General features: G+C 42.7%; 1 protein-coding gene across 2 annotated transcripts in view; it reads left to right on the top strand.

Moving 5' to 3' along the window:
* The window catches only part of EXOC5 (exocyst complex component 5), a 48,878-nt gene extending 33,445 nt beyond the window's left edge, over positions 1–15,433 (top strand). Inside the window, exons 10-17 of one of the 2 annotated variants that reach the window (XM_040332553.1) lie at positions 3,571–3,780; positions 4,488–4,635; positions 5,799–5,907; positions 6,853–6,973; positions 7,065–7,151; positions 9,178–9,286; positions 10,538–10,753; positions 13,483–15,433. In XM_040332553.1, coding sequence (XP_040188487.1) covers positions 3,571–3,780; positions 4,488–4,635; positions 5,799–5,907; positions 6,853–6,973; positions 7,065–7,151; positions 9,178–9,286; positions 10,538–10,753; positions 13,483–13,671 — 1,189 coding nt within the window. In that variant the 3' untranslated portion in view covers positions 13,672–15,433. The remainder of the gene's footprint in view (positions 1–3,570; positions 3,781–4,487; positions 4,636–5,798; positions 5,908–6,852; positions 6,974–7,064; positions 7,152–9,177; positions 9,287–10,537; positions 10,754–13,482) is intronic. The other variant, XM_040332552.1, reaches the window with a different exon arrangement.
* The last annotated feature ends 381 nt before the right edge of the window (positions 15,434–15,814 follow it).

Here is a 15,814-nt window from a genome sequence, read left to right as displayed (position 1 = left end):
TGTGTTCATTAAAAATCATATTTTTGATGGCAGTACCTGAATTCCCAGCATCAGTCAGACTGGCAGAGGAAAGGGAACTTTGTGTCAGGAAAGTGTTGAGAGTTTACGGTTTTGAACAATGTAACCAATGTAACAGTCTAACCTTATGAATATGCTTACTAGAGGGTAGAGCATAGGGATGACCCCCTTCTCCTCATTCTATATTTAGTTGTTTGCCGCATTTCAGCTTTACTTAATTTCTGCAACAACATAAATGATTAGACTGATTAATTGTTTTATGCCTTTTTATATGGTCTAAGTGTTCTGATTAGTTATGTGTAGTAGTCAGGCTTGTAAGTGATACTATTAGAGATTTAAGGGTCATGCTGGGACTTCTAATTGCGCTAATTGAGCTTTTTTTTTAATTATGCACATAATCATTTTACTCAAGACTTCTTCTTTTCTTGCTTTGCGTTTTTTTTATTTTATTTTTTTACTTTTTTAATTAAACCAGTTAATGTCAAGAGTGTACCCTCATACTTATTGTATTCATTAGTAGGATCCTTAGGGCTCTTTCACACGGGCGGACCGTTCAGGTCCGCCTGCCAGTTTTTTAGGCGGACCTGAACGGGCGCTCCGTGCTCCTCTATGGAGCCACGGATGTCAGCGGTGACATGCCCGCTGACATCCGACCCGCTCCGATCCGTGAAAGTGTGACGGAGGAAAAACCTACTTTTCCATCCGTCTGGTGGATCGGATTGAGTGAACACGGACAGACGGTCCGTGTTCAGCGGGGATCAACGGAGCGATCCCCACTGAGCAAGCGGAGGTTCACGGGGCGGATCATTATTGATCCGCCCCGTGTGAAAGGGGCCTGAGTCTTAGGTTATTGACAACAGACTATGGTAATACTAATCAGATATGCTATCCCTGGCAGGTGGTTTACTTTACCGCTAACATGATATGCAGAATCGCATATCGGGCAGTATGAAGCGCAGCAGAGAGTTCTCTATGGCAGTGGTCATCAACCCTGTTCTCGGGGCCCACTAACAGGCCAGGTTTTATGTATTACCTTGGGGAGATGCAGACTAGAATACTGCAATCACTGAGCAAATGATATCACCTGTGATATATTTCAGTTATCTTGCAAACCTGGTCTGTTAGTGAGCCCTGAAGACAGGGTTGATGACCACTGCTCTAAGGCAAACGAAATCCCTGGACGGTTGTATGCATGGTCTATACCAGTGGTTGTCAACTTAGGAGCTAAAGGGGGCCTCAAAGGCAGCCCGTGACATCACCAAAGGGCTGAACATAATGTTCAATATATGTAATACTTGAGGACTCCCTGAAACTGCAGGCATAATAGAGCAAATGAGGGTCAGAGAGTGTGCATAGGCTATGTTTTTGGCTGGGATATGCTGCAGAAGACAATATGACACTGGGAACATATTACATAAGGCTGGTAGAAACCAAATCTATCATCCTAATCCAATGTTTCCACTAAAAACTGGTGAGCTCCCCACATCGTAGGGCCGCAGGTTGGGCACCAGGGGTTTATACCAAGCACAGCAAAACATAAGCAAGTCCTCTAGGGCAGCATATTGTCAAACGACAACCCATTAAGTCATATCTGAACAGTATTCCAAGTTATTAAAAAAGTAACTGGTTGCAAGGAATAATGTATTAAAGGGGTTGTAAAGGGGAAAAAAATGTTTTTCCCTAAAAAGCTTTCTTTACCTTAGTGCAGTCCTCCTTCACTTACCTCATCCTTCCATTTTGCTTTTAAATGTCCTTATTTCTTCTGAGAAATCCTCACTTCCTGTTCTTCTGTCTGTAACTCCACACTGTAATGCGAGGCTTTCTCCCTGGTGTGGAGAAAGCCTCTTGAGGGGGGAGGGGGCGAGCAGGAGTGTCAGGACGCTCACTAAGGCCCCATACAGACGACCGAACATGTCTGCTGAAACTGGTCCGCGGACCAGTTTCAGCAGACATGTTCGGTCGTGTGTAGGCCCGAGCGGGCAGGATTCCAGCAAACATTTGCCCGCCGGGCCTTTTCCCAGCGGGCAAATATTTCTGGACTTGTTTTAAAACAGCCCGCTGAAATCCTGCCCGCTCGGACATGTTCGGTCGTCTGTACAGACCTACCGTACATGTCCGAGCGCCCGCCATCCCTCGCATGCGTCGAATGACTTTGACGCATGCGTGGAAGTATGTAACTGGCAGGGCCGCCCACGTCGCCGCGCCATCGTCGCGGCGACGGCGCGGACACGCCCCGCGTATTGTTTACGCGCGGATTTCTGTATGATGGCGAGTACAGCCACCATACAGAAATCCCCGGGCATACATGTACGGTGGAAACGGTCCGGCGGACCGGTTTCATCGTACATGTATGCTCGTCTGTACGCGGCCTAAAAACAAAGCTCTTTTCTCTATCTGCAAAGTAGAGAGTGTTTTGACTTGCCTGCTCGCCCCTCCCCCCTCAAGAAGCTTTCTCCCCACCAAGGAGAAAGCCTCGCATTACGGTGTGGAGTTAGACAGAAGAACAGGAAGTGAGGATTTCTCAGAAGAAATAAGGACATTTAAAAGCAAAATGGAAGGATGAGGCAGGAGAACTGCACTAAGGTAAAGGAAGCTATTTAGGGAAACCATTGTTTTCCTTTACAACCCCTTTAATATATTTCATATAAAAGCAATGTTAATGGTGTCTATCTTTGTCTTAGAAGATCCTTATCCAAATATGATGCCTTTAAAGCAGGAGTCTCCAAACTTTAAAAAAAAAGGGGGGGGGGCAGTTTACTGCCCTTTAGACTTTAGGGGGAACAGACTGTGGCCATTGGGAGTAGAAAAGGTCCCAACGTCAGTGGGGGAATTTTTTTTTTATTGTTTCAGAGGCAGAAATTGTGCCCCATCATTGGTGTCATTGGGAGAGTAAAGCCGGACATACATGGATTGCAATTTGTCCGGTTCAGCAGGTACTGGCAGGACCGGCTGACTTCCGATCCATGTATGGGCACCCTGTTTGTACACAAGTCAATCTATCAATCAACCAGCAGAACACAGTAGTGCTACAGGAGAAATGTCCCCATCATCACTGACTTGTGTTGATGGCATCAAGCATTTTTCTTTCCTTCCACCTGTGGTGAAATAAAATGGCATAATCCATGGCCTGCATAGAAGGTACTTATCTGTTGTGTATACATACTGAGTAAACAATACATACTTGAATAGATTTTTTTTTATTTTTTAAACCAGAGTTTAAATTAATTATTTTTGTAGTTGTGGTGCTATGCTATTTTCCACCAGCAGGTGGTGTTGGGGACAAAATCTGTAATTGCAGCTCCGTGAGTCCTTGAAACCAGTGGCTGTAGCAGGAAATAACTCGGCAGGCATATTGCTGAGCTGTAGTATAAGGGAACTCCTCAGTATGTTAATATACCATCCCAATCCTTTGGCTGTAGTGATAAGGAACTCCTCAATATTTGACTAAGTTAGTGGGGGTTTCTCTAGTGCTTCAGCGTCAAACACTAAATGTACTGTACAGATTTGTAGAATGTTTGTTTTTAATGCCTTTCTGTTTCTCCTGTTTTACAGAACTACAAGTCTCTCTAGCAAGCTAATGGAGTTCAATTTGGGAACAGACAAACAGACTTTTTTGTCCAAGTTGATCAAATCAATTTTCATCTCATATTTGGAAAACTATGTTGATGTAGAAATTGCTTATTTGCGAAGTCGGAGTTCAATGATCTTACAGCGCTATTACGATTCCAAGAACCATCAAAAAAGGCCAATTGGAACTGGAGGGTAGGTGACAAACGGACATACGTCAGTAGAATCAGTAAAACAATTTAAAGTGAATATTTATACACATTCCACGTTAATTATGGTACCAAAATTGGTTTGTTCTGTAAATTGCCATCAGCATTGCTCTAGTTTCTTCTTGCTGGAGGCTGCCATTTTGCTGAAGCCCAGAGCCCCTCAACAGCAGTAAATATTTAGGCTGCCAGCAGATCATCCTCTACATATTTGGCACTTTGCCTAAAAATGTTGAGCAACTGAGCATGTGCAGAGCAGGTGAGCCAGTGTACTACTGGAATTTAAAAACGGTATAAACAATATTTTTCTATGTTTTACCTGTAAAAGGGGCCAGCCTGAAGTGATCTAGCAAGACTTAATTTTTTGACTAAAGTTCCACTTTAATAATTATACAAGGGCTTTGTTATGGGGGATTTAATTATTTTACAGAGGGTATGCCTTTATCCAAGAAGTAACAGAAATCTGTATTAAAAGCAAACTGTTCTAACATTTGTTTTACATCTTCCAATAGAAGGAATGAGTGCCCTGTTTATAAATATACATTTGTTCTATTGCTGCACAGCTATACTGTGACAAATACATATTGTCTGCTGGATAATTTTTTTTTATAGAATTACTAGGTGATATAAATACCTGGATCAAACAATCTTCACATTATTAAATATTATTTTATTCTTTGTAAACTTGTGCAACAGCATTCAAGACCTGAAAGAGAAATTTCGCCAGCGCTCAATTTTTCCTTTGGGATCGAGTATAGAAACACACGGCGAGACGTTTTTAGCACAAGAAGTGGTCATAAACCTTTTGCAAGAAACCAAGCATGCCTTTGAAAGATGCCATAAGGTATATTTTAGCAAAACCATAATATTGACAGTCATTTGTAACTAGTAGTGTGAAGCAGGGGTCCCCAACCCCAGGGCCGCAGGCCGGTGCTGGTCTGTGGCCTTCTAATGACCAGGCAGCGAAGCAGGAGGTGAGCAGCGACCATGGCCGGGACAGGAATATTGCAGATCACGGTCGCCGCTCAACTGCTGCTGTGCGGAGGTGCCACTCTGTGTCCTCTTTCGGTAGCTGGAGATCTGTACAGAGGGGGAGTTATCGCCCTCTCGTTAACATAAGTTGTGCAGCTCCCGCCCTCTGTCCAGATCCACAGCTCCTCCTGCCCTGCTGATAGCATGAAAACTGCCACTACCCTCAACAAAGATAGGACTGTGTGCAGGGGAGGCAGAGATTGGAATGGGGTGGTCTGTTGTTGGAGAGGAAGCAGAGGGGCAGATTATGCAAGGGGCACTGTGATTGCTAAGGGCACTGTACAATAATGTAAAGGGGCACCTTTAAAACAAATCATTACAGTGCCGTTCCCTTTATTTTACAATGCCCCCTTTCTAGTGCAGTCCCCTTTATATCACTGTGCAGTTTCTGTTACATTAATGTAAGGGGACTGCACTCTAAAGGGACACTGAAGAGGACTGCACTGTGAAGGGGAACTGTGGACACTGATATAAAGTGTGAATATCTCAAGCCCTCCCTCCTTCAGTCCCTGGGAAAATTGTACACTGTTGCACTGCTTTAAAGGGGGACTGTGGACTTTGATATAAAGGGGGTACTGTGCTGTAAAGGGGGGTTGTGGTGTGAAGGTGGGCTGAGGACAGACTCCGGAATCATTAACCCCCACAAGTCCCCTGGGAAAATTGGCTGCCCTGAATCCGGTCCCTGGAGCCAAAAAGGTTGGGGACTGCTGGTGTAAAGTGTATTTTTCTTTTATGCATCTTCTTAAAGCTTAACACCAGTCAAATTGGTGTGTCTTAAATTTGTTTTGAATAGAGTGGGGAAGGGTTGGAGACTGTTTGTCAGATTTGCATTGCGGTCTGTGCCTACTACCAGAGATATTTCCCACTCGCTTCGCTTCTTTCAGGACAAGTGAAAAGAAAGCCCTGCAATAGGTGCACAGGGAAATTATTTAAGTAATGGTTGATACAGGTATATGTAATTCTTTTTTTATTTAGCTTTCAGATCCGTCTGATCTTCCAAAAAATGCCTTTAGAATATTTTCAATTCTTGTTGACTACTTATGCATTGAGCACATTGACTACGCCTTGGAAATAGGTTTGGCAGGTAAGATCTATAATTCTTTTCTATTTTATTGAGACTTTCTAAATGTTGGTGTATAGACCAATGCAATAGGTTCGGGTCCATTAGGAAGTTTGAAGCAAAGAAATACTCAGTATTTCTATCTATGGGAAGCATGTGATTCACTCCCATTCTTGCCTTGTGATAGTGTCGGCACTTAGTGATTTTTCACCCTTGGTGATCGGGCACTCTGTACAGTCACGTGGGTACAGGGAGCTGTATCTTGGAGATTACACAGGGCTTTCTCTGCAGGGTGGAGGGAGGGGCAGGGGAGTGAAAGAAGGGTGAATATGTGCAGCAGATGGGGATGCCGTTATAGTGAGCCTGTTACCGTGCCCCACATAGACAAATCACAGGTTCTTGTTAAAAGCTGTGCTTTAACAAATTGTACATGTCCATACCCCCGCTCTCTGTACCCCAATCTGCTTTTTCCATTATACTCATGAATACTTATCTTTTTACAACAATGTTATGACATCAGTGCCACATCAGTGGGGGACAGTTCTGGTGATAAGGTGTTTATTACAGCTGCATTTATTTTTTAATAAAACCACTAGGTAAGTCATAAAAAACAAACAAAAAAAATGGAGATCTGCTCTACATTTCAGCCAGCCATACTATCCTATATACTTCTACATAGAAAATAGGATATTTTACATTGAAGAGTGTCAGCCATTATCAGTGTGTCCATAAAGTTTTGCCTGTCTATTGTCTGGGACTACTGGTCATACATGGATTGAAATTCGACCGGTTCAGCAGGGAGTGACTGAAGTTTGTTCAATGTGTGGGCACTGTGGTTGGAGCCATCAGTCTGTCTCAAATCTGCAATTTTATTTAATCATTTGGAATCCTATTGCATCGATACATTTGGACAAGTGTGTATTAGATTTCACTTTTTGTCAATCGGTAAGATTTATTTTTTTCTCCCAGCAATCCCTTCTCCCGAATCAAAGAATGCCAACCTATATTTCTTCGATGTGGTACATCAGGCCAACACTATTTTCCATTTGTTTGATAAACAATTTAATGATCATTTAATGCCTTTAATAAGGTAGGAGTTTTTTTTTTTTTGTTTCTTTACCAAATTAAAATTATTTTTTTGTATCAGAATGTAATTCTGTGATTTCTTCTTGTGTTTATAGCTCTTCTCCAAAGCTTACCGAATGTCTGCAGAAGAAGAAGGATATCATTGAGCAGATGGAAGTGAAACTGGACACGGGAATAGACAGGTTAGACCAGTCTTTCTCAACCTCTTAACACCAGAGAAACCCTTACAATTATTTTCAGATCTGAGAAAACGCCTGCTAAAAAAACAGAATCATACTACCGAAATACAAAAACTGCACTTGGAAAACAACAAATGACAGTGAAAAGATTGTGTAGTACAAACGAAAAGTGATCAGCAGCAGCTATGTTGCAAGATATTTCCAGAGACCAAAACTAGTAAATCAAAGAAACTCAAATCACACTAAAAACCTAGTGATATGAAATATGCATATATCAAAAAATATAAAGATTATTTTAATAACCACATAGCCTGTGAACAATGGTGTTACACCCATGTGAATCAAAGTCCATGTGCAAGTACACTGATATGCTGATAAAGTTCTTAAAGAAAAAGGAGCGTTTGTGCAAGATTGAGAGAAATCCTCTTCATGAGTATTCAAATGGGGATGGAAAGCATAAAATCACCAATAGGGTCTCCAGATCATGTCACCAGCACCTTAAATAAGATGCAGGCTTACCAGATTTAGTGGACCCTCTAATCTAAAGAGAGGATGATCAGGCATGTAGCCAGACACTCTGGCCAGGGTCCACTCCAGGGCTCTCCCGCAAGGTTCACTCCAGGGCTCTCCCGCAAGGTTCACTCCAGGGCTCTCCCGCAAGGTTCACTCCAGGGCTCTCCCGCAAGGTCCACATTAAGGATGTGGGCTGTAGTTCAGTGTGGAAAATTGCTGGGCGATCTACACCAGTACAGAGGGGCTTCCGGTCACAGAAGGACCCCAGAACAAACGCACTGGCAGGCTGCATCTGATACAATGTTCAGGCCTTTCCCCCAAAGGGCTGCAAAGAGGAAAGACCTGAACATTTCATCAGATGCAGCCTGCTAGTATGTATTGTTCTGGGGTCCTTCTGTAACCAGCTTCCCCCCAGCTGTACTGGAGTAGGTCCCCAAGCAATTTTCCGCTATGAAATACAGCCCACATTCTTATTCTGAAAATGCACCTTGCGGGAGAGCCCTGGGAATACCTTGGCCAGGGTGTGTGGCCACATGCCTAATCGACCTCTGTTTAATTGGTGGGTCCACTAAATCTTCTAAGACCACATGTTATATTAGGTGGTGGTGGCACGATCTGGAGACCCTATTGGTGATTTTATGCTTTCTATCCCCATTTGAATAATCGTGAAGAGGATTTGTCTCACACAAACTTTCCTTTTTCTTTGAGCACGTTATCAGCATATCGGTGTACTTGCACATGGACTTTAATACACATGGGTGTTGCACCATTGTTCACATGCTATATATGTGGTTATTAGAATAATCTTTGTTTTTCGATGTTTTGATGTATGCATATTTCATATCGCTTGTTTTCAGCGCAGCTTCCTTTTCTTTTGATTTAGAAAAAAAAAAGTCCTATTTGGTTAGAGGAAAGAATGCTCCTTACGTTGGTGGTCAGTGGGAAGAATGTAACCCATAGGCTCCATTCACACCTTGGCGTTCCGTTTTGCGGGGGATATCGGCGCCATTCAGAAATGCCCCAAATCACCCGACGCCCTTGCGATCCCTTCTATTTTGATTGGCACCAAATCGCGTCACGATTTTTGCCACGGTTGGTGCCTGTGGAATCGCAGTAAAAAATATTCTGTTTATGCGCTTTACTGCAATTTGGCAGGCGATAACCGCGACAAAATCGCACTGCAATTTGGTGCCATTCAAAATGGCAGTGATCACAACGGCGTCTTGCAATTTGCGCCATTTCTGAATCACGGGCATTCTGCCCGCAAATTGGAACATCAAGGTGTGAATGGAGCCTAACAGTGATGGACGCAACCTTAATATCACATTCAATATTTAGTGAAATGAGCCTGTATACCACATTAGCTGAAAACATTCCCTGTGATACAGTGATGGACCCTCCCCTTTTGCATTTTTGGTTTTATGAAGGTTAACAACTGTAAAATAATGTTATAGGTTGAACATGTGTTTGTTTTTTTCTCCCATATAAAAGTTTCTATATACCAATTTACTTACAGGACACTAAATTGCATGGTTGGCCAGATGAAACAGATCTTGGCTGCTGAACAGAAAAAGACGGACTTCAAACCAGAGGATGAAAATAATGTATTCATACAATACACTTCTGTAAGTTTTATATCTGGAATAATAAAAAAAAATCCACTCTAAAATAAAGGGTTGACCGTACAAGGGTTTTAGGTCTTGGAAAGTCTGAAAAAGTAATGTGAATCCGATTCCTTGATGTAAGCAACGGTTCTCAGCTTGTTTTGCTGTCATACACCGGATATTGCATTTTCTAGTCTCTTCCAAATAGTAGAATGCAAGAAGAGTAGGTGAAAAAGTTATTGCTCAATGAACTGCACAATCTGAGTCCATGTACACCTGGCTAAAAAGGGATTGCTGATACTAATTTATAACTGTTGAGTGCTTCAAGGTGCTGTGGTTAGAAAAATAGTATTTAGCAGCCCAGCTCAGTACAAGTATTCACAAACTAAAAAAAAAAGTCCACCAAACACTAATCGTTCAGTTATTGGTGGATAATGGAGAAACCATCTAACAGTTTTTTTTTTTTTTTTTTATCTGAGGTATACTTGTGGTTAGATCTCTAGACTTAAGGTAAACACCAAACAAACCGAATACAGTATAGGTTACCTTCGTAAGTACACAGTGTACTGAAAAAAAAAGAAAAACGAATTTCCCCTGTAAGACAATTGCATAATGTGTTAGCAGTGCAAACATCAATGGAAGCATACAGTAAGTAATTTAGTTAAAACTATAATAAAAGACTTCCATCTAGGTAAGCAGATTGCTGTGTCCGGTAAGAAAGCTTCTGTGGTCATCTGGCTGGCAGAACTGGCTGTCATGTACAGATTGATGAAGCTGCAGAGGGAGTCGGAGGTGGTAGTAGTGTCTCCTTCAGGCAGAGTGACGAGCCACGGGGGGTGTAAGGGGGGGGCGTATACAATGTGTATCGGAGACCTTGCCTCCTTTGTCAAGTATGCATCGCATACTAGCACATTATGAAACGCTTACCTTAGAACAAAGCCCTCCAGCTGCACGCTGTCCCCACTGACGGGACTTCCATCTATCCCCCCCCCCCCTTTCCCGGGTTAGCGGACTCTGGCTATGTGAGTGGCCGCAGCCGCAATGCACAGGAGCCCTCGTATGCCGGACCTTGAGAGTACATGTGCCAGTGACCTCACCGGCTGCATTCAGTGTGAATATCTCCTCCTATACGGTGCCCCCCATTTAGAGATCTTAATTTTACTTACAAGCAAGCCTCACACAATGTAAATAATCTTTTATATTAATAGAATTACAGTGTATCCTGTTTGCCTGTCTGTTCTTAAAGCCCCTGTAATTCTTATTTACAAACAGGCTTGTGTCAAAGTTTGCATTTATCTTCGGAAGCAAGTAGAGAAGATACGTAGCTCTTTGGATGGGAAGAATGTGGACACAGTGCTGATGGAGTTGGGCGTCCGCTTCCATCGCCTTATCTACGAACATCTCCAGCAGTTCTCCTACAGCTCTATGGGAGGCATGCTTGCCATCTGCGATGTTGCCGAATATAGGAAGTGCGCCAAGGAATTTAAGGTTTGCTTCAGTTTCTGTACTGTAATGTGTCTAGATGTAGATCATATATCGCGTAGTTTGTTTATAGGGTCCTGTTGAGTAGGTTGGATATTTTATAGCAGATATTTATATAGCGCTGACAATTTTACATATTTTCACATCAGTCCTTGCCATCAAGGAGCTTACATTTGAAGCTCCCTACCTCACATTCATACATACAAAGGCTAGTGCCAATTTAGATAGGAGCCGATTACCTGACCAGCATGTCTTGAGTCATGAGTGTGGGAGGAACCAGGGTACCTGTAGAAAACCCACGCAGGCACGTGGCTGTGATTAGAATAGACGACCCTAGTGCTGCCAGGCAGAAGTGTTAACTACTTAGGCCACTGAGCTGCCCATAATTAAATTGAATCTGAGAGTAGATTATATGTCATGTAGAGTAGGATAACATTTATTTGACCTAGCAGCCCTGGGTCCAGGGGTGGGAGATACTGGAATCAAAGACACCCAAAATTATTGAATTCTACAGGAATTTTCTCAGATGCTTTAACTCTGCAAGAATTCAAAGACTGAAGTCATCAGAGGTGCTAATGTTTAGTGTTTTATGTGCATTTCCTTAAGCTGTATTTCAATAAACCTTTGAAATGTTATGACAGTGCCTCTTTGTGGACATATAGTGATTTCACAATCACTTTTCTTTCTGCTTTTTGGTCCTTCATTCTCAAATGTGATGCATGAAGAGGAGATGGATACCATAATAGGGGATAATGACCGTGCTCCTGATTGATGGTGTTGACGATGAGCCAGCAGTAATGAACATTATCATTTTGGTTTTCGCACCACCTACTCAAATAAAATATTTCTAATAACCTTTGTTGGCTTAAAAAACATCCTGAACAGAGTTACCTGCAAGAAAAGGGTAGTATACTCCTCTCTCCTACTTCCACTCTGTGCCAGTGCTGCAGCCTCCATCAGTGTTTTCAGCATTCCAGGAGTATTGGATACCTGTGTTCTCCACAGTGTCATGGTTCCATCTTATTTTCCCCATGTGACTGCTGTGTCTTGGGGACATAGAAATCGAAGAATGGAACCATTACTCAGGACACAGGCATCGAACACTTCTAGGAATGATAAAAACATAGATGAGGCTGCACCGATAGAACAGAGTGAAGGAAGGAGACACAAGCCACTGGAAAGGTGAGTCTACAACCTCTTCCCATTCAGGGAAGTTTGGTCTGCAAATTTTTCAAAGCTGACAGGTTACCTTTAGCCTGGATTCACTCTCTTACATCACATTTGATTCGCACAGGAATCGCACCGCATTCCTGTGTAAATCACGTGATTCTGTTGAGGTGTACTTTGAGCCTATTCATTTTGAACTGCTCAAATCGCACCACGTCTGCATAAAAAAGGTGTAGGCAACTTTTTTTGTTCACACTGGAACCGATTCGCATGGGTGTTCATAGCCAGGCGATCCAGTTTAGGTAAAAGCACACACGTTTTTCAATCTGCTTTTTTGGAGTGTTCACTTTTAATTGGCGCCCACAGCAGATCTCATGAACACTGCGATTGCTATGTGGTATGGCAAATACACAGAAGTAGCTGCGTTTTCTGCATCACATCACATATTTAAAGGCTCAAAGTTCTTTTACCTACATGCATTCAATGCATGAAGGTAAAAAAAACTTGTGTGGCAGCCCCCAATACTCACCTGAGCTCCCTCTCGATCCTGTGATTTGCACGAGAGCTGTGCTTCTTTCGTGTCTCTCTCCTCATTGGCTGAATCAGCAGCCGGAGCCATTGGCACCTGCTACTGTCAACCACAGCCAGTGAGTCAATGAGGAGAGAGCAGAGGATAGGGCCGAGCTGAGGCTCTGTGTATCTTCTGGACACACAGAGAGGAACTTGGGAGTGGGAGCGAGCATGCACCAGTGTCCCCAGAGCATGTGGCTTGCTATTGGGGCACTGGCTGAAGAGGAGGAGGCCAGGAGCATCGGCAGGCGAACCAAAAAGAGGAGAATCGGGTTGCTCTGTGCAAAACCACTTCATAGAGCAGGCAAGTATGACATGTTTGTGTTTTTGAATGAACCTTTAGACCCCTTTTTACACCAAAGGCGTTTTTCAGGCCTTTTAGCGCTAAAAATAGGACCTGTAAAGCGCTTGAAAAACGCCTCCTATGCCACCCCAGTGTGAAAGCCTGAGTGCTTTCACACTGGGGTGGTGCGCTTGCAGGACCTTAGAAAAAGTCCTGCAAGCAGCGTCTTTGGGGCGGTTTGGGAGCGGTGTATACAGCACTCCCAAAACACCCAATGCCCATTGAAATTAATGGGCAGCGATGCCGAATCGCTTGCAAAGTCGCTTTTAAAATTTTCTTCGACTGCTAACGGGGGGTTAAAAGTGCCCGCTTTCGGCAGAAAAGCAGCTCTTTACCACTTAAAATTAGCGACTCTTTACCGCTAACGCGCCCCAGTTTGAAAGGGGTCTAATGTCACTTTTAAAGATGTAAGGGAGTTTATTTGAAAAACACAATGGAAATTATTTTTCAACTGCATCAAAGCACAGCTAAAGTCCAGGAGAGACTGTCTAACCATTTCACTGGTATTATAGAAGTACCTGTTAGATTAAGACGATCTCATGTAACATATGCAAAAAAAAAATACCGATCTTGCTTTTACACCTGTAATGACTTTTTGTATTTTAGATCTGTGCATGACCTTTGTATATTAATAGAAACTCCCTTTACCCTGCAGATTGCCGTGGTGCTGCAACTTTTTGACACTCTGCACTCCCTCTGCAACCTTCTAGTAGTTGCCCCAGATAATTTAAAGCAAATGTGTTCTGGAGAGCAGCTGGCCTGCCTGGACAAGAATATCCTTCACTCCTTTGTGCAGCTAAGAGCAGACTACAGATCTTCACGCCTTGCTCGACACTTCAGCTGAGAAGCTAACTGCATACTGAGATTATATTCAATTCTATGCCAATGTGTGGCTTGAAAATAGCACAGGACATTCTCCTTCCTATGTAGAGGTTGCTCTAAATTCTGCAGCTCAGTTACTCTGGCTTTAGAACAGTAGTGCAGCCGTATTACACTTGCTGCTGGCTCTGCCTCTTTCAGCAAAAGGGATTTTGCTTGGTGGACTTTTTTTTTTATTTTTTTTTTCCAGGAAGATACAAATTTGTAAAACGTTATGGTCATCACTCCTCGCTTTCTTTGTGTTCTCATAAAACGGATTGCTATTGCGGTGAGACACACTCATTTTTCGAGTGGTTGGAACATTTGCCTTTAACATGGCAGTACTTTTACAAAAAGTTTTTTGTGTATTGTGACGCCTTTAGTTTCAGACTGTGGTATGTGGTCTGAGAAATGGACTGCTGAGTGTAAACAATCTCATCCCTAGCTGGGCCTGGGATGGTTTTCCGCTTATTGACTACTCTTATTTAGTTATGTTCTCTTTCAGAATAAACTTTTTATTGACTTTTTCTGTGCTCTAGAGGCTGCTTCCATGCAAACCCATGAGTAAAGCGCCCTCAAGCTTCTTGTATTTCTCAGATTTTAGTGGGAAAGGTTTCCGGCATTTGTTTTGCCTCCAACCTCTCTCTCAAGTATCACACGGCTGCATCCTAGGTGTGAACCATTCATTGCAGGATTGTGGCACCTTTTTGATTTTAAAAGAATTATGTGAGTCTGCGTTGCCACGCTATAAAATTTTAAGTAAATAACAAGTAAAACCTATAAATCTAAATGCAAGAGAATCAGTCCCAAGCAGATGAAAAAATGGCCAAACTTGTGAGCGATACTGTAAAGGAAATTCTATTAGCCGTGTGCTTCAAATCCCAAAGTGTACCACCACTTAAATATATAGAACTTTTACCAGAGTGAGTGGACTTACTCTGGTAAACTCTTTTTGTATGTAAAGAGTTACTTGGGCTTGTGTATGGGTAAAAGGGTCTGTTGGGAAACATGTACCGCCTCCCAGGTTTCCACATAAGGTCACCAAAACATCACATCCAGTAAGGCAAGGTATTCGGCCACAAGATATGAAGAGAACCAGGAACACCAACATAGTGTAAAACTGTATTCACAATTTTATTTAAAAAGTACTAACCACTTACTTTATTAAAAACAAAAGCTTATCATGGTAAGATATCAGTCTCTGGATTCATATTGGTCACGGTGCGTGGTGATGTCACGAGTGATAGCTCGTCTGTACGCGTTTCGTCACATCTGATGTCATTGGGGTGTGATTTCGATTTTTATGTTGCTGTAGAAAATTTACCAGCACACCAAGGATCTTCAATTTCGTCCAAACTGTTTTTAATCCAAGAAAGATCATATCACAAAATAGTGTAGTGCAACTTTTCGGAAGCACGCAGCGCCCCTTCGTCACATACCTGACAAAGGGGTCCTGCATGACTTTGAAACGTGCCTCAAACTCCTGCATGTCTCTGCAATGTTATTTTGTTATGTGTTAAAAACTGTTTGGACGAAATTGAAGATCTTCGGGTGTGCCAACGAATTTCTACATTATCGCGCAGGTTCCAGTATCCATCTGGCGGTCGCTACAGCACCCGATACTTTTAGAGCTCATTATAGGAATGTGTGCGATGGGAATATGGACTGTGTACTTAGATTTATATGTTTCACGTATATTATTTTCTTAAATTTATTTACCACGGAAATATAGACTTGCATTGATTCTACACGATTTATCTAATTAATTTTGCCAGCAGCTATTTGGATCTGAGAGTGCGATTTCTATGTGTGTATATTTTGTGTAAAAGAGAAGTATGAGGGTTAACAAAAAAATAAAATACAATTTTATACTCACCTGGGTGGATGCAGCATCGATCCCCAGCCGGCTCTGTAGTGAGTAATCAAACGCAGCTGATCACTCAGTTCTCGCCCTTCACTCTGAGCAGAGAGCTGCCTCTGTCAGTCAGCAGCTCTCTGCTTTCTCCTCCAGCACTCACTGGAGTACTGGGCTGTCGATGGGGTGGGAGGGGCCGATTCAGGCTCTAGGTGGATCGCTGAGAGAGGTGTCGGTCCAGGCTTCTTTGTGGATCTTGACCATATCGGAATCT

Source organism: Rana temporaria, chromosome 13 (assembly GCF_905171775.1).
Source record: "Rana temporaria chromosome 13, aRanTem1.1, whole genome shotgun sequence".
NCBI classification, from domain to species: Eukaryota; Metazoa; Chordata; class Amphibia; order Anura; family Ranidae; genus Rana; species Rana temporaria.
This window is presented reverse-complemented; position numbering and strand designations above follow the sequence as displayed.